At 44.9% G+C, this 23936-nt stretch overlaps 1 protein-coding gene across 6 annotated transcripts in view; it reads left to right on the top strand.

Moving 5' to 3' along the window:
- NUGGC (nuclear GTPase, germinal center associated) overlaps positions 1 to 23709 on the top strand; it is a 35072-nt gene extending 11363 nt beyond the window's left edge. For 2 of the 6 annotated variants that reach the window (XM_028494215.2, XM_028494214.1), the window contains 10 exons: positions 4821 to 4926; positions 6630 to 6763; positions 11841 to 12005; positions 13862 to 14019; positions 15492 to 15633; positions 16781 to 16889; positions 17391 to 17435; positions 17976 to 18112; positions 20109 to 20199; positions 23458 to 23709. In XM_028494215.2, coding sequence (XP_028350016.1) covers positions 4821 to 4926; positions 6630 to 6763; positions 11841 to 12005; positions 13862 to 14019; positions 15492 to 15633; positions 16781 to 16889; positions 17391 to 17435; positions 17976 to 18112; positions 20109 to 20199; positions 23458 to 23597 — 1227 coding nt within the window. In that variant the 3' untranslated portion in view covers positions 23598 to 23709. Of the gene's footprint in view, positions 1 to 4820; positions 4927 to 6629; positions 6764 to 7401; positions 7619 to 11840; positions 12006 to 13861; positions 14020 to 15491; positions 15634 to 16780; positions 16890 to 17390; positions 17436 to 17975; positions 18113 to 18866; positions 19349 to 20108; positions 20200 to 23457 lie in introns of those variants that run through there. The other 4 variants (XM_028494220.2, XM_028494216.1, XM_028494217.2 and 1 more) reach the window with 4 other exon arrangements.
- The last annotated feature ends 227 nt before the right edge of the window (positions 23710 to 23936 follow it).

Below are 23936 nucleotides of genomic sequence, written 5' to 3'. Positions count from 1 at the left end.
CTAGAGCCCGTGTGACACAACTACTGAAGCCCACATGCCTAGAGCCCATGCTCCACAACAAGAGAAGCCACCGCGATGAGAAGCCTACGCACCGCAACGAAGAGTAGCCCCCGCTCGCCGCAACTAGAGAAAGCCCGCGCGCAGCAACAAAGACCCAACATAGCCAAAAAAAAAAAAAAGAAGTGATAAGAGCCTGAACTAGGCAGTAACCATAGAAATAGAGTAGAGGAGATGCATTCAAGAGGCCACAGCAGTGAGAGGCCCGCGTACCGCAAAAAAAAAAAAAAAAAAAAAAAGAACTAATAGGGGGTTCAGATCCACAGGTCTGACAACTAATTGTATGTGGCAGGTGAAAGAAAGCTGGGTTTTGATGTTCTCAGGCATGTCTTTTGAGCTGATTATTATACAGCATTTTGCTTTTGCTTTAGAAAACCTGTAAAGAAAACCTATGGTACTGCTCCAGTGCCTCTCTCCTTCACTCGCACATGACTACCGCACTCACACTTCTGACACCAGATGTGTGGGAGTTTTCTTCACACTAAGCAATTCTCTCTGACACCAGCTGGGCACCTTACAATTTAACTCAATTTGACATGGTCTACCTGGAGATAGTGTCAGATCCCACAGGTTAAGGGTTTAGTCCCACAAGACTGCCTCCCACTTCAGATATGAATCGCAAGAAGTAGGTCCCCAGGTCACCCACAACTCTGCCTGACTTGGCTACAAATTGGTTCCCATGACCTCCTCTCCCTTGCGTTGGGTTATTTGCTAGAACAGCTCACAGAACTCACAGTGAAACACTCACGCTTACCAGTTTACTATATAATAAAGGATATGATAAGAGATGAACAGCCAGATGAAGAGATACATAGGGCGACGTCTGGGAGGGTCCCCAGCACAGGAGCTTCTGTCGCCATGGAACTGGGGCGCATCGCTCTCCAAGTATGTGGATGTGCTCACAACCTGGAAGCTCTCCGAACCCCACACTACTGGGATTTTATGGAGCTTCATCAGATAAACATGATCAATTATTAACTCCATTTCCAGCTCCTCTCCCCTCTGTGGAGAATGGGGGTGGGGGGTAGAAATTCCAAGGGATTTGGGAGCTCTGTGCTGGGAACTGGGGCCAAAGACTCAATGTTAGAGTGAAACCCCCTATTTATAAGGGGTTTAGGAGCCCTGTGTTGGGAACTCAGGGCAGAGACCTATAGATAGATAGATAGATACATAGATAGATAGATAGATAGATAGATAGATAGAGATAGAGCTTATTATTTCATAATACCTTATTATTTTACTCAGTTTGAGGATTATAATGAACTCATGGCTTTTCACAGAATTACTGTGTTCTTTTTGATGTTCAAGTTCACATCTTGGCCAATGGGAGCCTTTAATTTAAGCTGGTTCCTTTTAGAATTACCCAGACATTAAAAAAAAAAAATCTTTCCTCTCTGGCAACAAGAACATATTCAGGCCCATTTTCTTTTTCCCTGCCCCAAGGCATGGAATTATTACTATCAAAGAAACTTGGGTTTCTTTTAGCAGAGAATAATATTAAAAATAAAAGTTGGGGTGCAAGGGGTACATATCAAATAATTCATACAAGTAAAAGAAGTGGACAGGGTGATATCACTGCAAAGTCATTTTAATGACAAAGCTAGAAAATATAGATTTTTTTTAAAAATGGGGTTGTAACTAGTTCAAAAAGATACATGCACCCCAATGTTCATAGCAGCATTATTTACAATTGCTGAGACTTAGAAACAACCTAAGTATCCATCAACAGATGAATGGATAAAGAAGTTGCAGTGTATATATGTGTGTGTATATATATATATATATATATATATGTAGATAAATAGATAGATAATAGATATATACACACACATACATACATACAATGGAATACTACTCAGCCATAAAAAAGAATGAGATTTTGCCGTTTGCAGCAACATGGATGGACTTGGGGGGCATTATGCTAAGTGAAATAAGTTAGAGAAAGATAAATACTGTATGATAATGGCTTATATATGGAATCTGAAAAATGCAACAAACTATTGAATATAATACAAAAGATGCAGACTCACAGATATAGAGAACAAACTAGAGGTTATCAGTGGGGGCGGCGGGGCAATATAGGGGTGGAAGAGTGAGAGGTAGAAACTATTGGGTGTAAGATAGGCTCAACATGGGGAATATAGCCAATATTTTGTAATAACTGTAAATGAAAAGCAACCTTTAAAAATTATATAAAATTTTTTTTAAATGGGGTTACAAATTATATTCCTGATTTCAATCTAACTCCAACTTTACTATATGCTTTTTGATTCTGCTTCCATCTTGTGTCACTTCTATTTTGAGCTTCCAGGCTTTCTCCTTTCTTATATACAATATCTTCTTACAAACTTAATACGTTATGCTATATATAGTTATTAAAAACCGTGTGTGTAAATGATAACAGTGGCTCATCTTTCTACAGGATAATCTGATGAGCATCTACTTAGCTCTTGGATCCTACCCTCCAACTGTAACTCTTTCTACTTCTCTTTAACAATAATACGGAACCTGCTACCGTAGCCGTCCCGTTGACACTATAAAAGTATTTCTTTGGATTACAATAACAAGAAGTGTCAACTAATCTTCAATAATTTTTAGAAAAGATAGACAAAATTTAGAGCAAAATTTTAAATAATGCAAACACCTGGGTAAAGCTAGGAATACTCCTTTCCTTTTAACTATTTTAAAACTCTACTAACATTTAATTGCACATTCGTTTTATCTCCCAGTAGAAAGTGGGGTCAACTTTCCCTAAACATTTTCCTAGAGTCAAAACTCTATCAAGCAGGGAAAAAATAATAATCTTGGCAGCTCCTTTATATAACTTTAGTCCTGACTAGAGTGTGGGGCTTCTAGCATCTCTATTCCAGCCTTGACTAGATGGGCCCACAACTTGCCAGAGATGCAGCTTCTTGCCTCTCCCAGTCGACCACTCACTCCGCTTTTTTATATATTTGCATCAGAAGAAGGTTGACAGCTCCCTACTGTGTTCTACCACCCCCATATACCCATGCATACACATGCATACTCTTTATGGCTTTTCTCTTTTCAGTGAGAAGAATGAAGTATTATGAAACATCATTTATGTGTCATTCTAGTGTGACTTCTCTGTGGTGATGTTTTGCTAACCATACAAAATTTCTCATATGATTCTTAATTCCTTGACATTTAAAACCATCATTTGCTTAAACATTACTCTGCATTTAAATGTGTAGGATGACTAACCACCCAGTTAAGAAACTTGCACTTTTATAGGACCTTTGCCCAGTGTTGTGTTGTGCTGATAAATTGATAAACGTTTTAACAGTCAGCTCTCTGTTTAAAAAACAAAAAAGGCCCAATTTGTACTATTTGCCGATTCCTGTGGTGTAAATGCTCCCTTGCCAGTTTCAAGCTACCGATGTGCTGGTGCTGAGGGCGGAGTTGGGAGGAGCTGTGTACGATGGATGCTCAGGACCTGGTCCAAGATGCCTCCTGCCCATCACTGCCTTTGTCAGGGTTGTGCTTCTTTTTCCAAAATGGATCCTGGTACTTTCCCCCCTCTGACCATTTAAATATACCTTTTTTTTTTTTTTTTTTTTTTTTGTGGCATGCCGGCCTCCCTCTGCTGTGGCCTCTCCCGTTGCGGAGCCCAGGCTCCGGACGCGCAGGCCCAGCGGCCATGGCTCACGGGCCCACACGGCATGTGGGATCTTCCCAGAGCAGGGATCGAACCCTTGTCTCCTGCGTTGGCAGGCGGATTCTTAACCACTGCGCCACCAGGAAAATCCCTGTAACTTTCTTTTGAAAAAAATTTTTAATTGAAGTATAGTTGATTTACAATGTTTCAGGTGTGCAGAAAAGTGATTCAGTTATATACGTACATATATATTTTTAATATATATACATAATATATATATATTCTTTTTCAGATTCTTCTCCTTTATAAGTTATTACAAGATATTGACTATAGTTCCCTGTGCTATACAGTAGGTCCTTGTTGTTTACCTATTTTATATATAGCAATGTGTATATGTTAGTCTCAAACTCCTAATTTATCTCCCCCCCGCCACTATCCCCTTTGGTAACCATAAGTCTGTATTCTATGTCTGTGAGTCTATTTCTGTTTTGTAAATAAGTTCATTTGTATCATTTTTTTTAAGATTTCACAAGTAAATGATATCATATGGTATTTGTTTTTCTCTGTCTGACTTATTTCACGTAGCATAATGCCCTCCAAGTCCATCCATGTTGCTGCAAATGGCATTATTTCATTCTTTTTTATGGCTGAGTAGTACTCCATTGTATATATGCCACATCTTCTTTAACCATTCATCTGTCGATGGACATTTAGGTTGCTTCCATGTCTTGGCTATTGTAAATAGTGCTGCTATGAACATAGGGGTGCATGTATCTTTTGGAATTACAGTTTTCTCCGGATATATGCCCAGGAGTGGGATTGCTGGATCCTCTGGTAACTCTATCTTTAGTTTTTTAAGGTTAAATACACTTTTGAACTATTTTCTCTATACATTTCCTTCTAGAATTCCTATTTTTTTGAACTCCCAAGAGAATCTCTGCAACAGTGTCCTCACAACCCCTGACCTTGTGAGGTGGACAGATGGGAACATTTGACACTGGGACTATTGCTTGTTCCTTACAGGGCTTGTGCAGAACTGAAAGCGAATGAGCTAAAGTTTGCTGAAGGCTCTTGTGAAGCATGTGCATGGTTGCCTTTGCGGCGGTTGAGTTATTCTGTTCTCTGTGTGCCTCTCTCACTTCAGAGAAAACTGCCAGCTGACTCCAGGGTTCTGGAAGACTCAGAGCTGGTGTACACGGTCAGCGCCCAGGAGTACTGGCAGCAAGCTCTCCTCACCGAGGAGGAAACTGGTAATTTATACATATTTTTTCATCTCAATCAATCCAATTCTCAGGATTAAGTTTGGCACTCTGAATTTCCCGTTCTAGAACTTTCTGTGCCACACTTCTAGTTTGCCACAGTTTCTATACCTATGAGCAACTATATGCGTGTTTCTCTCTGCATTGCTGTGGTGCCTGAGACCACAATTCCTTTCTCCTCCAAATCTTACGATGAGTTGTCATTTCCTTAGTGTTTGCCTTGAGAGTCCTTGCTCACCCAGGGACAGGCAGAAAAAGCATCCATGGCATGCTTTTTCTTTGGGGGTGGGGTGGGGTTAGAGAACATGGCTCCTTTCTTCAGAGAACTTGAAATTTACATGAAGAGCTAATACAGTAAGCCCCCTACATACGAACGAGTTCCATTCCGAGAGCGCGTTCATAAGTCCCGTTTGTTCGAAAGTCCCACAAAATTAGCCTAGGTACCCAACCAGCACAATCGGCTATAATATAGTACTATATTGTAATAGGTTTATAATACTTTTCACGCAAATAATACATAAAAAACAAACACAAAAAATAAAGAAAACATATTTAATCTTACAGTGCAGTACCTTGAAAAGTACAGTAGTACAGAACAACAGGTGGCATCCAGGGGCTGGCATGGAGTGAACAGGAGAGAAGAGTTACTCACTGGAGGAGGAAGAGCAGGTGGGAGATGGTAGAGCTGAAGGATCGTCAGCAATAGGAGACGGAAGGCAAGCTGCAACGTCACTCACGCCTGACGTGGGTGGCGCAGGTTCTGGTTCCTTGCTGGAACCAGATGCACGTTTGCACCTTTGAAAGTTTGCAGCGTGAAGGTTCGTAAGTAGGGGACTTACTATACTAAGCCACGTGCAAAAATCAAAGTAAAAATGAGGCTAGTTCTATGGTGCTCTGAGTACAGCAGAAATTCAGAGAACCCAGGACCTGTGTGACTGGATTACTGAAGAAAAGCTGGGTGAGGAGGCAGGATCTGAGCTTGACCTTGATCTCAGCTGAAAATGGTTTAAAATGGGCCTATATGTCGCCAGACATGGATGAGTGTCAAAGGCGATTAAGGAGCAGAAGATGTGAAAAGTTGCCAGAAATGGGAAACTGCTTGAACGAGGATATCAGAGAAATAATCAGCACGGCACAGGCAAGGAATAATATAGAAACATTTCCACTTACAGGGATAATGGGGGGAAAGTAGCATGACATCTGTTATCTTCCGACTGACAGAGGATTCGGACTAAGATACGTGTCTAATCTGGAATTGCACTTGTCAGAGGTCCTACCCTTTCTACAGCAAGCATGAGCTATTTTGATGTTAATGGTGATTTAATATAGCTAGAAAAGTCTAGCGGGACCAAATGGCTGAGGCTCTAGAAATGTGAGCCCCCGGTTCTATATACTATCCAGGTAACTACCGTCTAGAGGGAAGTGCCCGTTTTTTTAACCAGCCTGAACTTTTCCACAGCGTTTGTTCTCTACCACTGAATAAAATTAGCATGCGTCACTGCTGACCTACCATCCATGGTTGCTGATCCTAGACTGGGGAAAACAGATAGAGGTTGGTTTACTGAGCAACCCACCCGCGTAGGACCTCAGTGGAAGTTAATTCAGCCTGCCCGCCTGATCTGTTAATTTTTAAGGATTCTATTTCCTACCAACTCTGGCCTTCTCAAATCGTTTGTGCTGCCTGTGAATTCCAGAGATCCCCAAGTTAAGAGAATATATCAGGAGAAGGCTCTTGGATAAGAAGAGGAGGATGGTGACCAAGTATGTCACTGAAGCTTTTGGCCTGTTGCTGCTTACGGACAGTTTCAGCTGCACGGACAACCTGCCGGTAGGAAGACCCCTGGGCTGTGTGTCCTCTGCCTCCTGGCCTGGGCAGAGTGCTCCCTCCTTCCAAGTTAGAAAATTAACTCCCCGTAATCCTTCTTTTCTCATCAGAGGAAGACCCTGAGCTCAGAGAATCTAAAGAGAGCAGAAAGATAATTCGAGGGTTAACATTGTAACCTTTGAGGTAAAAAAAAAAAAAAAAAAAAAAAAAAAAAAAAAAAAAAAAGAAATAATGTTTTACCTAGGACAGATGGGCTGAGAGGAAAAGGTAAAAATAGTCACTTTTGCCTCTCCTGAGACTTGAATCAGGTAGAATGTGTTTAATGGCAGGAGGGATTTGTCTACTTCTACTGGAATATGTCAGTTCTTGGTTATCCTAAAGAGGCATGTGTGCACATACAGTCCAAAAAACTTTCTTCTGCCTGTGGACTTCCTGCAAGGCCTGGTGCTGTCAGAATCTCAGACTCAGAGCAGTGTGGTTATATAATGTGAGAGGAAGGAAAAGAGGAGGGCCTTTCAGCAGAGAGAGATTATCTTCATGGTCTAGAATGCAGGTCTTCTGAATAACCAGTTAAAAATGACTTTTTTCATAGTAGTGGACAAAGTTATCTTTTTGACGGATGAATCTTTTTTTACCCTAAGATAAGAGGGATAAGCTGCTAAATTCGAGGTTTGGGAGAAAACTTTGTTGCTGGAATCAACCACTAACTGCATCGTTTCCTGGTGAGGGAATGAAAATACAAACAGACAAGCACATATAAAAACAGAACTCTGACCCACAGCCTGCAGCAAACTGTCTGGGAAACCAACCCCCCCGTCTACAATGAACAGCTCAGGAAGCCAGCCTGCTCTAAAACTGGTAGGAACTTAGACTGCTATCTCTAGTAACAATCTAAGAAGCTAAACAATAAGCTCAGTAACAATCAGCCCCAAATGGCCAGACCTTTGTTAACCACTGGGCTTCCCTTATCCTTTTCTTCTTAACTGTCATCTGTATTTTATGGCAAAGAGATTGCCATTTCTCTCAGGTGTTTTAACATACGAGCAATGGCTGCTTACAAAACAGAAAAAAAAATTTAAACGACCTGGAACACACAAAAACAACCCATCCAATTCAGAGGACAGAAGGATGGCCGGAAGGTTACATCTCCCGTCCAAACTAAACCCTTTGGCAACGACTGCATTGCCTTTAATTCTGCAAATGACGTTCTCCCAGCAGGCTGCATTATTCTGATCCCACACATCCTCACTATAATTGGCTGCCCGTGAAACTCTCATCACAGACAGCCTTGTTAGCTCATGGGCTTCCCTAATCTTTATCCCTGCTTCCAAACGTGCATTCTCATGACTCACATAGGATCCCTGCTTCAAGGTCTCCACCCACGGCTGCCCCGTGCCAGGGGCCTCTGATCAGGGCACCAGAGCCTTCCCATCCCCCTGCTTGCCTTTGAGTGTCTGCCAAAGGCAAGTGATGGCCACTGACTCTCTTGCTATAGCAAGCTCTAAATTAATAGCCTTTGTGTGTTCTCATTTGGTGGGTATTTCTTTATTTCCACACTTGCTGTTAGCTATCAGATTTGCACAGCCAAGCTGTCTGACTTCTTGTTATGCAGAATAGGGAAAGGGGAGAGAAATGTACCAGTAGGGCTGGTCCCGAGAATGTGGGACAGTGAACCTGGGAGGGCCCTGTGGAGTGATGGGCAGCAGGGGCAGCTGGTGGGGGCCTGACTTCAGTGTGAAAAGGAAGCAACGTCAACTCTTTTATTTTTAATCAATTAATTTATTTACTTATTTTTGGCCGTGTTGGGTCTTCGCTGCTGCGCGTGGGCTTTCTCTAGTTGCGGCGAGCGGGGGCTGCTCTTCGTTGCGGTGCACGGGCTTCTCACTGCAGTGGCTTCTCTTGTTGTGGAGCACGGGCTCTAGGCGCACGGGCTTCAGTAGTTGCGGCGTGTGGGCTTCAGTAGTTGTGGCACGTGAGCTTCAGTAGTTGTGGCTCGCGGGCTCTAGAGCACAGGCTTAGTACTTGTGGCGCACGGGCCTAGCCGCTCCACAGCATGTGGGATCTTCCCGGACCAGGGCTCGAACCTGTGTCCTCTGCATCGGCAGGTGGATTCCCAACTACTGTACTACTAGGGAAATCCTCTTGTTGTGGAGCACGGGCTCTAGGCGCACGGGCTTCAGTAGTTGCGGCGTGTGGGCTTCAGTAGTTGTGGCACGTGAGCTTCAGTAGTTGTGGCTCGCGGGCTCTAGAGCACAGGCTTAGTACTTGTGGCGCACGGGCCTAGCCGCTCCACAGCACGTGGGATCTTCCCGGACCAGGGCTCGAACCTGTGTCCTCTGCATCGGCAGGTGGATTCCCAACGACTGTACTACTAGGGAAATCCCAGCAATGTCAACTCTTGATGGTCCACGCAATGTCAGTCAAATGTCCACATTTTAGAAATTAAAAGTGCCATGTAAAAGTGCCATATAGAGCAAGATTCACCATCCTTTTCATCGTATTTCTTATTCCTTGTTTGGGTCTAGTTCTGTGTAAGAAAAAAGATGGAATCTGGAATCTGAGATTTTCCAATTTGACTTTTGTCCTCTGAAATACTAGCGAACGTTTTGACATTCTAACTTCCCCCCAAAATTCTTTGGGGTGAAAGTTGCCTCTCTACCCAGCAAAAGATTGCTTTTGGAAGTGCTGATGGAAGATGAATTGGATGTGGTGCTGTGTGTGGTTGGTTTATTTTATAAACACCAGGACAAAGCGTTTTGCAATCAAAGTTGGAGCGTGGTATGGAGGTGCAACCCGTGTAGGGGCTCAGTCCCTCCTTGTAGCCAGACTGCAGGTGACAGAAGACACAGAGGAGGGGGCTGGCTGGCACTTCTGTGATAGCCTTTTAGAAGGAGTTGCCAGCAGGCTTACTCAAAATTCTTTGGCCTCAGATATTGGTCTCAGTCTTAGTTCTCTGATGGAAAGCTGGAAGGCAAGAGTTTGTCAGTTCCTTTGCATTCTGGAAAAAAAAAATCAAATCTAAAAATATATGTGATGGATCATTTTTTAAGATTGTGACTCAAACCAAAAATTTTAGAGTTGGGACAGTTAGTGATTTCATTTTTTTTATTTTTATTTTTTAAAATTTATTTATTTTTTTGCGGTACGCGGGCCTCTCACTGTTGTGGCCTCTCCCGTTGCGGAGCACAGGCTCCGGACGCGAAGGCTCAGCGGCCGTGGCTCACGGGCCCAGCCGCTCCGCGGCATGTGGGATCCTCCCCGACCGGGGCACGAACCCGTGTCCCCTGCATTGGCAGGCGGACCCTCAACCACTGCGCCACCAGGGAAGCCCAGTTAGTGATTTTAAATGAACAGGGATCTAGTCTTTATTTTTAAGAATCAATGGGAAGTCGATTATGACGATCTCAATGTTGAATGAGTCCTGCATTTATTCATAGTAGATGCCAGCCTTTCCCTTTCTTACTGCTCTTTTATTTCCAGCCCCTTCCCTTCTTATCATGCTTTTGCTTCTTCAACAAGGATTCTTTGAGAGTGAGCCTTTGTGAGAATCTTGCCCGTGGAGTTTCTTCTCATGACTTTTTTCTTCTTTCATTTTGATCACTAGTGACACCACGAACTCCAAAGAATCTAGAGGGAACTCTGGGGGAGAAAGTATGGCTTACAGAATTCTAACTAGTGAAAACTCTGAAACTCCCCAGGGCTTGCCTGAAGCGGAAGAGTCTCCATAAACTTCTAAAACTCCTCTGTTCTGAGACTCAGGGTATAGGAGTTTGAGGCTGTTTTCAGGATCATTCAGCCCCATTCACTGACTTCACAGACGATGCCCTTGCCATCCAGAGATGCTAAGTCATCTCTGTAAGGTCACACCTCAATTCAAGAGCTATTTCTGTCACCAAATTTAGAATACACTTTAAACGCCTACGTTATCCAGCCATTTCTCCACGCCACTCATTCACCCCAGAAATGTTTATGGACCGTGCTCTCCGTGCCCTGCCTCGGAATAAGCAAACATGAATAACAGAGTCTGTCTCTCCAGCAAGGTCCTGGCCCAGGGCAGGAGACACATGGCCTGAGGGAGACACAGCACAGCAGGGGTGTCCTAAATGCAACGGGAGCCCAGGAAAGAGCACCCCAACTCTGCCCGGGGAGTCAGGGAGAGCATCACGTGGGAAGTGACTTTTGAGCTTTGGGAGTATGAGAACGTGGGAAGAGCACATGCAAAGGACCAAAAGGATGGCACGTTTGGGGAATGGTAGCAAGTTCAGGGGCAGCTACGTGGGAGAACCTTTTGGGCAAACAGAGAGCTGGTGGTGCTGGAGAAATTGATTGAGTTCTGGCCACGAAGGACCTTAAGTGATGAGCTAAGGAGTGTGGTTTCTCTCCGCCGCAGTCAGGCACCGTGTGGTCCTCAGGGCTCTCATACAAGGGACAGACGCTACAGAGTTCCCAGTTTGGAACCTAGAGGTCAAGGCTGCCCCTGGCGGTCACTCCCTTGTATTATTTGAATAGATATTTTCTTCCCTGCCTAGACTATTCTCCTTTGAAGCAGGAACCAAGTCTTTATTTTTGTGGTCCTATAGCTTTGCTGTTTATTTAAAGCGGGGTCCAGAAGATCAGTATTACCTGGGGCTTGCTAGCAATGTAGAATCCCAGGCCCTTGGGTTTGAACCAACTCTTCTGGTGATTTCGACGCACGTGAAAGTTTGAGAAACCCTATCCTCCAAAACTGCTTTGTGCACGAAGTTCATTAAATATTTGTTGAATCAGATGTCATTGGAAAAATCTCTTTTAATGACAATTGGATTTTTAAAAAATATTGACTCTTTCAAGTAGCCTAATGGATTAAACCGCAGGAAAAGTTGCGGGAGGATATATTTGTTCGATTCTCCAATCCCACAAAGCTTTAAGGAGGTCTGTGCCCTGAAGGATGCCTTATTGGGATGACAGGGAGGAGTCCACTGTGGGTGATCTGCTCAAGCTAAATCTTGTGTTGGTGACAGACTTAAAGAAAGCAGAGCTGGAGGAGACGGTGCCTTTAGGGAGGGGGTGGCCTCATGGTCCTGGTGGTCCCTGTCCCCAGAGCGAATACTTGCATGTGAGTGGCCTGCGGAGATCTGTGGAAGAGAAGATACAGCTGCTGGAGAAGGCCATCGACCAGTGCTTTGCCCACATAGTGCAGCCTCTGCAAGAAGGGGTCCGAAATGCCAGGAGTTCCTACCAACGGATCCTTGGGGCATGCCTGGTGGTGAGTGACCCTCTAAAGAGAAAAACCGTGATGTTCGGTGAGGCCTGCCTGATTCTCCACCTTTTCTCACTATCCCGTTGCTTTTGAAAGAAATAAAGAGCTAGAAGAAATTAGGAGAGAGTGAAAATTGCACACAAGAAAGCATATTGGGTGAACTGTTTGTGCATTGTGAGGGCGCAGGGAAGGGTACATGTGCAGCAGAAAGAATTGGAATTTAGGATCCGAGGGTCCTGTTTTGAAGGCCAGCCCCACCAAACATCCACTCTGTAGGCCTGGGCAAGGCCCTAAACCCACTTAAGCCTGTTGGGATTTTTCTTCTATAAAACGGGGATGGTAAACACTTGCCCAATCTATTTCACAGGGCTGATGTTAAGTATCAATTAGATACACTGTAGGAAAGCACCCTATAATCTCTCACTTGGCACACAAATTGTTGTTTTATCTTTTAATTATTCAAGAGTTAGATGGGGTTTCTAAGGGATGAGAGATAAGAAGTGTGTGTGGTTGTTTAAGCCATGAAGTTTGGGGTAATTTGTTTCCTAGCGATAGGTGACGAAGTGGCCCTGGAGAGAACTGTTTCTATACTATGGTGGAAGATCCCAGATCACAAAAAGTGAATGAGTGGGTGGGTGCTGAGAAGGCGAAGGCACGAGGTGGGGACCAGTCCTCCGAGACAATGAGCTTGTGGAGGAAGGAACAGCATCAGGCACCTTCAGGCTGTCACCAGGGCTTCATCCCAGGAACTGTCCCCTCTCTCCTCAGCCCTTCAATGGCTTCTTGACTCTGTGGCTGTGGGCATAACCCAGGGCGTTCCTATTTGATAAGCAACTTGCCTTTGCGATCAGATATTTGGGCAGACATGTATATACTAACATCATATCTTTAGGTAACATAGTAAAATAGCCTAAATGTCTAATCATACAAGAATGGTAAAGTGAATTACGATACATCCATATGACATCACGTGGTTATTCAAATAATTTCTTGGAAGTATTTACAATGAATTCAGGAAATGCTCGTGTTATAATATTAAGCAAAAATGGCAGAATATTAAAATAGAGTTAGATAGATTGATATGGGAAGATAGATATGGATAGATAGAGATAGTATGATGCCAGTCAGACCATGCTACATGGCCATTCTCTTAAAACATATTCCCTTAAAAGATATATCATTGATTAATGATCACAAAGGCCTCTACTGAAATTTCAGTCAGTGCAAATGTATTTTTTATCCTCTTTACTGAGGATCAATCAGCATGTGGCTAAAATTTGTCAAGTCTCTTATAGCTCTAGCTTCATATTATTTTTTTCTTCCGATGTGTGAGTTTATGTCTCTGGGAGAAAATATTACAAAGATATACACATCGAGTTACATTTAATCAAATATTTAATAAAAAGTGTAAAACATCGAGGCTGTGCTTGGAAAACCTAAAACACATACTCACGGTAGAGTCAGAGCACATTTTCATTTAATAACTGCTCATTTAGCACATATTTATCAAGCACGACCTATACCAGGACCAGATGGTGAGGACATCACGATGGATGAAACATCGGGCCTCATCTTAACCAGCTGATGGTCCAAGTCTAGCAGCCTGATGAGTAAAGAGACAAATGCAAAGCTGTATGTAAGCAGAGAGCAGAGGATGCTTTGGGAACCCAGGGCAGGGGCACCCGCCAACTTGAGGTGTGACTGCTGTCCTCTCTGTAGCTTAATAATACATTGAAAGATCATGTCTCTGCTCTTCCCTGTGATTCTTGGTAATGGTGTTTGGCCAAAGGCAGTGCAACTCTGATCCCGTGAATTCTAGGTAACACCTACTAACTCCACTATCTTATTGTTTAATTATCCAGAGGAGTAGAGGAAACCAGGGTTTTCACCAGACTCTGAAAGCGGTTTGCCTGAAAAACGGTATCTATGCCTCCAGGACTCTTGGGAGAATAGATCTGAACGAAGCCATCACGCAGCCCATCTATGAACAGATTGATCCCGTTTTTGGAGGCATTTTTAGGTAAAGGATCCTTCACTTGGATCCTCTGTGAACAAACATCCGAAGAACGCTCATCTTTAAGAATTTGTACTTTGGATCTGGAAGGGTCCAGAGTAGCTTGCAACTTGAGGAGGAAAACTTACTCTTTGGCAAAACACAAAAGCCTTAGTTTGGTCTACTTGACAATTTCCCGTGGTGACCTGGAGTGCAGCTGGAGATGCTGCTTTCAGATTAATATTATGATTCCCATTATTCTTCAACTATCTCCTACATGCACCGGGGATCCATTTTCTTATAGATCTGAGCCCAGGACAGGGGTATTTTGGTTGGAGAGTGTGGAGTTAAGGAAACACACGGCCTTCGTAAATTTCCCTGACTGAGAAAAGGAAAAGTGGCTCGCTTTTGACACACAGCACACTCACACATGGCGTGGGGTGGGGGGCTTGAACCTTCACAGCGCCCCGTCCTTCCCTTCTTCCTTGACCTCCAATCCTTTTCTCCATCCACAGAAACAGTCTCTCCTAATCCCCAGCCTGTTCCCAGTCTCCCTCCTGTGCCCCTGGCATTTCACCTGGCCTACCACCCTCTCCTGTTTGAGCCATTCCACCTTTGCTCAATTCTTACTCAGTGCCTCCACCCCCGTGCCCCCAACCTTCCTTTAAATTTGTTTGGAATCCTGCTATTCTACCTACGCTCACCCACCCCTGTTTACACATCTGTAGGGTGAACTCCAGATTCCTTGGAGCGGCCTTCAAGACGTTCCACCTGCTTCCAACTGGCCTTTCCCATCTCTCCCCAGCCCCCTGTCAGTGTCAACCCCTGGCTTTAACCAGCCTGAGGACAGCAAAGGGCAACTGAGATGTACCAGGAACTTGTGCTAAGCACTTTGCATGCATCATGTCGTCACATCCTCCCCATAACCCTCTGAAGTGGCTCTGGTCTTTTTACAAGTGAACACGCTGCCATTCGGAGGAATCATATAGTTTTCCCAGGGTCACCCGGCTCATAAGTAGAGAGCTAGGACTTCAAGCCTCTGCCCTCTTCTCTACTCACCTGATGCTTCTTATTCCTGGGATGTCCTGAAACCTAGTTCACTATGTCGTCCCTGTGGAGAATGCCTCCTCCTTCTTTTCACGTCCCTAAATCTTACCCATCTTTTAAGGTGTAGTTCGTCCCACCCTTTCAAGTGGGAACACCTGGGCAGCAGAAAGACTGTGAGCTTTGAGGTTAAACAGATCAGTGCCCAAGGTCTGGCCCTGCTACTTACTAGCTGTGTGACGTTGAACACATTAGCTACCGTCTCTGAACCTCAGTTTTCTCATCTGTAAAATGGACATCATTGCACGGACTTCATTATAGGAATTTTATAACTGTTAGATCTCGTCCTCCTTCTCTTAAAAATGAGTAAAAGAATACCAGCCAGTTTCCTCTTTGTTTTAACCCCACAATAGCCACCGTTGTCTCTTAACATTTTATGGTGCTTTCCCCTGTAGGTCTGGGAAGCCCACTGATGGTTCAGCTCTGATGCCCCACATAGATGCTTTTAAGCACTCTCTGCAGGAGAAGATGATGGAAATTGGGATAAGAAATGGCTGGAAATATGATGGCTATAAAAAGAGTTTCCTGATCCAGGAGGTAAGATCCTTATAAAGTGAAGAGGGCAGCGAGGTTGGGTAGTGGTTTTCTTCCCAGCAGGATTTTGGAGGTTGCCTGTCTTTTCCCACTTGTTTCCCTGCAGTGTCCAGGGTCTGGGTGGACCTTATAGCAGGCACTGTGGGATACAGAACATAGTGGGATGGGGCAAAGAGAAGCGGTCCTGAGTCTGCTACAGACGTAGCAAGCTTTGTCTCACTGAGAAGCAAGCAAGAGTAAATGCTGAGATTGTCAAGTAGCCCCAGTTCCCAAGAAGCATCTTCAACGAATCCTTAGAAGTATAAACATTTGAATCCACTTGTAACATTCTCACTGGCTTCTTTATCATTTTTGCCAATATCATGAAGTATTATCCACCGCGGTGAAGTTTAAAGAAGTGTCTTTTTTTGCAGATCATTTTTTAGTTTCGAGTCCTCAAGACTCTTGGCTGTGACTCCTTTTCTTAGTCCAGGCTGTCTTAGTCTGTTTGGGCCGCTGTAACAAATCCCATAGACCAGGCAGCTTATAAACAGCAGAAATTTATTTCTCACAGTTCTGGAACTGGAAGTATAAGATCAAGGCGCAGGCGGATTTGGTGTCCAGTTGGGCCTGCTTCCTGGTTCACGGGTGGCCGTCTTTTTGCTGTGTGCTTACACGGCAGACGGGGCAGAGGAGCTCTCTGGGGTCTTGTCTATAAGGGGGAATCATCCCAATTGGGAGGGCTCCCTCCTTAAGACCTAATCACCTCCAAATGCCATCACATTGGGGTTTAAGATTTCAACATAAGAATCTGGGGGAACGTGACTGTTCAGTCCACAGCACGGGCCCAGCCCAAAGTACAGGGTAACGCTGGAGAAATCGCCTGTGCCTCCCCCGCCCTCCCCCAAATGCCCCATCCCAGCAGCCTGCATGCACCCGAGTTCAACTCTGCAAATAGTTATCGAGTTTTCTGAGGTGCCCGGCACTGTGTGAAGCACTTGGGGATATAAAAGTGCTTCAGATAAAGTTCCTGCTTGTGAGGAGTTCACAGTGGCGGAGACCAGCCAATGATAACACAGGGCAGGGGAGGCGGTGGCCGTACATGGGAACACCTGCCCTGCTTCTATTAAGGGGTTGTCACAAGTGGCTTTTTGTTAACGTGGATTCTCAGATAAGCGCCATCCTGGGAGGCCTGGAGGGACACATCCTCAGAAAGAAGAGGAGGATTTATGAGTCTCTCAGCACCTCTGTTCAGAACGACCTGAAGCCCTGTTACGAAGGTGGGCCCCCAAGAGTAACTCTTCCACCTCCTCCGGGGTCTGTCGGCTCCTCTAGCATCCTTGTCTGCAGCTCCCCCTTCAAAGTATTTGTCCTCCTGTGTCCTAAGTCCCCATAACCCTCTTGGTCTACAAATTAAAACCAAACAATTGCAAGGGTGTGGGGAGAGGTCAGTCATGAACCATTTCTATCTGTGTGTTTCTAGTTCTTTCTGTCCACCCTTTATCTAGACACCTTGCTTCTCCTCTCCGTGCTGCATCTCGGCTAATTAAACTAAAAAATCCATTATCCAATTCTCATTTTTATTTTCTTTAAGTATTTGTAAACTCACTTTCCAGCTTTTTCTTGGTTTGGTGGTCCCACTGTTTTTTTTTCTGGGGTGGGCGGGTGGGTTTGGAATTTTGGAAGCTTCTGCTTAATTCACTCATTAGATTTTCAACATGAAAATGATCTAAATATTGAGTTAGTGTTTTGTATCATGTTATTCTATTTCCACGGTGTAGAAAATGGTGCTACATGTATGAATATATATAAGTGTATGTATGTAGGTATGTATAATATATATGTGTATGTGTGTGTGTATAGTTTGTTTGCTCGTCTTTCTTTTTTAAAAAAATGTGCCTCTTAAATGTTTTAATTTATTTTTTATTTTAAAAATAAATTTATTTATTTATTTATTTTTGGCTGCGTTGGGTCTTCGTTGCTGCGCTCAGGCTTTCTCTAGTTGCGGTGAGCGGGGGCCACTCTTCATTGTGGTGTACGGGCTTCTCATGGCAGTGGCTTCTCTTGTTGCAGAGCACGGGCTCTAGGCGTACGGGCTTCAGTAGTTGTGGCACGTGGGCTTCAGTAGTTGTGGCTTGCGGGCTGCAGAGAACAGGCTCAGTAGTTGTGGTACACTGGCTTAGTTGCTCTGCATCATGTGGGATCTTCCTGGACCAGGGTTTGAACCCGTGTCCCCTGCATTGGCAGGCAGATTCTTAACCACTGCGCCACCAGGGAGGTCCCTGTTTGCTTGTCCGTCTTTCTGATGCTAAAGGTCTCTAAGCAAGTCCTTGCTGTGCTGTGACTGTGACTATCATTTTTGCCAGAGGCAGCTCAGATCACCGGCAAAAAAGCATGTGAAAGAATGAAAGATGTCCTTAGAAGAGGGCTGGACCAGCAGGTGGCCGAGGGCATGTTCGAACGGGCTCAAGAAAGGATGCAGCACCAATTTCACCAGCTGAAGGTATTTGACATCCATGGTTTGAATTCCAGTCCCAAAGAGGCTCCTGGGGGAGCACAGGAAGAAGGTACAGAAGACAGAAGAAGTAGTAGTTGTTTGGGCCCAAATAGAGTCGGATGCCTTCTCCAGAGAGGGCCCAACCGATGCCCATGATGCTGGGGAGGAGGCCAGCCTCCACTGCCACCACATGCTGGCTCGGGCTTCTCTCTGGGGCCGTGGCTTCAGAAATGCAGCCCCTCCAGCTCTCTCCTGCCTCTTTCCTCTTTACTGAGTCATCGCTAGGACAACTGTAATATCTAGAGGGGATCCTGAGCTCTTCACAAGCATGAGTTCATTGAATCCCCAGCAACTCTGTGAAGTATACTATTATTGCTCCCATTTTACAGATGAGAAAACTGAGGCAGAGAGAGGTATATCAAGATGTCACACAGCTAGTAAGTTACAGAGCAGGGATTTGGGACCAGGTAACCTGGCTCCGGCAATAGCATAATTTTAAGACAGATTTTTTTTCTTAATGAGGGAAAATGACTTGTCTACATAAAATACCAATAGATAAATGCCAGTCAACTATTATAGGTCAGTCCGTTACAGTCCCTGGCATAGATTTAGGTGTGACGCTGTCTATCTCAGAAGACAGTTCCTAACAGTTTCCTCAAACCTAAGTGCTTCTGTCAAGTACGCTTGGACGATCTTATCCCAGCCCTGGGTCTCTTAGCTTGCCAACCCCTCCCCAAGTAATATAAATTCTTTGTTTTAGTCCAAGGTACTGCTGGCTGCCCCCCAGCCCAGGCCCCAAGGCAATAGGGTTTCCAAATTCATCAGCCTCAGTCCAGGTTTAGCTGACTCTCTCCCAACCTCCAGAGGACCCCGGCTCCTTGCTATTTCCAACCACCTCTGAACCAGCCTGCTTCCTGAAACCTGCTTCTGCACAATCTCCTCTCCCCGCATCACCACAGTTTTGGAAAATACCTTTCTCCACAATACAAGGCATGTAATATCTCTCGGACCAGGCTAAGAGGTATCTCATTTACCAGGCGTGGTTTAGTTTCCATCATTTAACATATTACCACCGACTACAAATACTTGCAGAAAATTTGCCAAACTCCACAGCTGCCAATCCCCACTGAATGTATAAAAACCGGCCCTTAAGGTGCCCAAGAAAACAATTCCACTGAAAAATGATTAGCACGTTGAGCATGTACAAATGTATCTTAAATGACAGCAGTGCAGGAAGGTGAAACTGGGCCAGACCACAGAGGGTTCCCGTTCTCTGATCTCACAAACAGGCAAGCTGAGGCCAAGGGCCTGAGGTACTAGAACAGGGTTCACAGATGCAGCCGAGATTAGAGCTTTGGGTTCCCAGCCTGGTGCATTGAAGAAAAGACCATAAGACTTGGAGTCAGGAGATGCAGGTTCAAAACTAGGCTCTGTCAGGCTAGTGGAGAGTCCGGTGTTTTTCAAAGGAAGGCAAGAGATGCTTAGAAGAGGAAAACTGGTTTTAGGTGATAGGACGACTGAGAGTAGCAAGAAGACATTTCTCAGGTAGTTGGAAAGTTGTATATTAATGGCGTATTATGAAAAGCAGGAGGTCGACAAACATTTACGCAGTGACTAAATGCATGAGAGGACAAAGGGACGGTGACCCTTGCTTTGCCTCTTTTTCTGTCTCTGCGGGGGCTGTTCTCCCCCCCCACCGTGCCTCTGTCATCCTCATTACTCCTGATTTGGTCATTCAGCATCAGAGCTACGATTTCCGTGAGTCTAGGAAAGGAGATGCAAAGGCAGGTGGGACCCCTCCGAAATGCTGTCCTGATGACTCTGGTCACCCAGGCTATTCTCAAGTGGTCCCCGCCCTTGGACCTGACTTTGAAAAAGTTGCCAAAAGGCAACCCGAGTGGCGAACACTCTCTGGCTGGGGGATTGGGTGGGGTCCCTTTCATGAGATTCCTTTCCCTTAGGCTGTGCCCTCCTAACAGAATGACCGTCCTTTGTCGTGTAGAATGGAATCACGGAGAAGGTGAAAGGCAGCGTCACCGCCATGCTGACCCTTGCTTCGTCCCAGGGGGATGGGCTCCACAAGGAGCTTGCAGGTAAATACATACCACCTTTGCATAAAGGGTGATGATACCGATACCCCTACCCCCCAAACTGTGGTTGCTCTTTGCTGCATTTAAAGAAATTAAGTTAGGAAGAATTTCTAGGGCAAGGGATGGAGATGATGAGGAGAATCATGACTGCCCCCTCCTTTGCTGAGCACCCAGCTGAGACCAAGCATGATATTCGGGTTTTGTGTACAATGTCTCACCACATTCTTACATTCACCCTCAGGGGCACGCATTCCTGCTCCATTTTGCAGATGCAGAAACAGAAACTTAGATAATGTGCCGAGGATCCATAGCTGGAAAGCGGCAAATTCAAATCCATACCTCTGTCCTGGTGTCTCCATAAACCCATTCTTTTCGATTGATATCTTCCCATGAGAAGCCTCATTTTATGTTTGTGGTGGAGAAGGGTTGTTTTCATCCACCAGGATGCTGGGGATGCAGCACCAGGGGCGTGTGGTACAGGCAACCATCTCCCCTTCACACCATGGGCTCCACCAGGTCCCCTGGTGTAAACTGGAAAGTGTAAACTGGTGCGAACAGCACCTGGGCAATTTCTAGCAAAATTTAAAATGTGCACATCCTTTGGCCCAGCAATCCTTCTTCTAGGCATTTATCCTCTGATATCCTCATACATGGCAGAGTGGCATGTGCACAAGGTTATTCAGGGCAGCATTGTTCATGGTGTCAAGACCTCAAAGATCCATCCATAGACTTAGGGGTCGTGACAGTTAAGCTCACTTAGCTACACCACTAGTAGAGGACCTCGCAAGTGGTTAAAAAAAAAAGCAGCTTTATATGTAGCTGTAAGAAACAAGCTCCAAGATATACTGTAAAGTAAAAAAAAAAAAAAAAAAAAAAAAGCATGTAATGTGTTGCCATTTGTGAGAGAAAAAAAAGGAAAAGCATATGTACGTGTCTGTATATGCAGAAAAATCTCCATGGGATACACAGGAACTGGTCACACTGGTTGCCTCTAAGGAGGGGAACTGGAGGCTGGAGAATGGGGAGGGCGGAGACTCGCTTTGCACTGGGTCTTTTAGGTTTTAAACTATGTGCACAGTTGCCTGCTTGGAAAAAAAAAAGAGCTGCTGCCTTTGGTGAGTCCATCAGGGTGAAAGTGGTCAGGGCTATTTCCAAAGAAAAAGCCACAATTTCCGCTTCTAAAGATCTGTCCTGCACTTACGTATTTCCTTGGAAATCATCGTTCTCTCCCAATTCTGGCTGGTGAGACGGCCGTCTAACCTATTCCTAATGGTCTCCGGGAAGGAGATGCGACACCCTTGCACTGCAATTTATTGGTCTTTCCCATGACCATCTGTCTTGAACCTGTTTTAAGATTAGAGTCACCCAATCGTGTCTTCTTTTAAGAACCCCGCCCCTCGAAGTGGTCAAAGGTCTTCTGACTCTCCAGGTCTCACAGACAGAAAATGTTCTCCTGAGTTTGATGTAAATTACTCTTGCCATAATTTAAGACCGTCTCCTTTTCTTCCCATCACCAGTAAATATACACTATGTAGGGAGTACTGTGCCAGGTACCAAAGAGGTCTGAAACAGTGCCTGCTCTGCGTCTTAGCTGGTTGTTAAGACAAGATGTGCAAACTGTAAATCACAATAGCAGATCATATGCATTCACTCCACAAGAAACCACAGCCCCCTCCTAGGCACTGGGCAGTGTTCTAGGTACTGAGGATACAGCAGTGACCAATACAGACAAAAATCTCCACCTTCATGGAGCTTACAGCCCAGAGGGCAGAAGGTAGGCAGGAAGCAGAATAAATAAAGTGTGTGGCAAACCAAAGAGCGATACATGCTATGGAGAAAAATAAAGCAGGGAAGGAGAGAGAGAGGTCCCGGAGGAGGGGACAGGGTGGCCAGGGAAGGTCTCACTGGAAATGTGACATTTAAACAAAAACCTGAGAGAGGGGATGCACTTGGGCACCAGACTGTTATTCCCACAGTGCAGAAGACAGTGGTTATTCAGGGTTGGGACACTGGGGTAGCTTCAAGTAAGCTGGGCCCTAGAATGGAGCCTGGAAGGATAAATACGATTTAAGAGGCAGTGAGGAAATGGGAGACCTTCTAGACTCAGGAGAAAGACAAATAGACTCAGGGTTCTGGCTCCCTTCTTGGTCAAAGTCTCGGCTCCCATCACTGGCCAGCTCAGGGTGGGTGAGTCTGAGTCATGATGTGGGGCAGACAGAGCCAAGGGCGATTGGAGAGGCTTTCAGGAGCAATGCCAGAGCCAACCCCAAGGTCAGTCTGAAGTGTCCCTTCAAAGAGGACTGTGTTTGTCAGGGTTCTCCAGAGAAACAGAACCAATAGAATGTATACGTATGTCCATATATATAGAGAGAGAAAGAGATCCTTTTAAGGGATTGGCTCATGCAACTGTGGCAGTTTTGTGCATCCAGAATCTGATAAGAGAGGCCAGCAGGCTGGAGATACAAGAAAGACTTGCAGTTCAAGTCCAAAAGCAGTCTGCTGGAGAACCAGGAAGAGCTGACATTGCAGATGAAGTCTGAAAGCAGTCTGCTGGAGAATTCCCTCTTGCTCAGGGGAGACCAGCCTTTTGTTTTGGTCAGATCTTCATCTGATTAGATGAGGCCCACCCACCTTGTGGAGGGCAGTCTGCTTTACTCAAGAGTCCACTGATTTAAATGTAAAGCTCATCCAAAAATATACTGACAGAAACATCCAGAATAATGTTTGACCAAATATCTGGGCACCACAGCTCAGACAAGTGGACACATAAAATTAACCATCAAAAGGATACCGTTGGATTGCAGATCATGGGCTAAAAACCTGAGATGCCAAAAATAAGAGCAGATTCACTTAGAACAGGCACGGCTGTGGGGACAGAGATCAGAGAAGGAGAGAGATGCCTGGAAAAGACCTGGGGGAGGTTTCGTGGGGGGTGTGCTTTGTATCTCCTTCCACTGAGCACTTACGAGGCCTTTGTAAAGACTCAGTGATTTCCCCGACCTTTTTTATGGGTAGGTTTGTGTTTATTTTCAAGGTGCCCCCTATGCTGAGATAAGCCTTAAGGTAAGAGCAAGAATGCCTGGTTTGATCGAGCTATTTATAAAACATATTGACTGGACTGCCCGATCTCTAAGCTCCATTCTCAAGCTCACATTCTGGGACAGGTGACCGAGGTCAGAACAGGATTCTTGGGGCATTTGTTTTCTGGGGACGTTTCTGAAAAGGACTAACTCCTAATGCTTACTTTCTGCTCTTCTGTAGATGTCAAAAGTGAATACAAAGAGATGGAGAAGCTGCACAGGAGCCTGAGGGAGGCTGCTGAGAATGCACTGCTGCGTAGAGCCATGCAAGATTTCCTTCTGAGAATGTCCCCCAGCAAATCTGGCCCCCCCAAAACATAGATTTAATTCTTGGGGCTTAGCACCATGGAATACAAACCTGGAGGCAAAGAATCAGATTTACTACTGTTTGTTAAAACCTAATAAAGAACACCTCCCAACTTTGGGGCCTTTATAGATAACTCAGTATATTGTTACTTCTGGCATAAGCTGAGTACGGAGCAACATCATTTCATTTTTCTACTATTGCCAGAAAGAGTCATCTTGAAACCCTCACAAAGGTCTAAAGCTTTAGGGACAAGAAACTTGTGCTTTACTGGAGAAAAATATCTAAACAGTGAAAAACTTATATGTGGAATCTAAAATATGACACAAATGAACTTATTTATGAAACAGAAACAG

Source organism: Physeter macrocephalus, chromosome 9 (assembly GCF_002837175.3).
Source record: "Physeter macrocephalus isolate SW-GA chromosome 9, ASM283717v5, whole genome shotgun sequence".
NCBI lineage: Eukaryota > Metazoa > Chordata > Mammalia > Artiodactyla > Physeteridae > Physeter > Physeter macrocephalus.
Note: the sequence above shows the minus strand (reverse complement) of the source record. Positions and strands in the feature narration are given on the sequence as shown.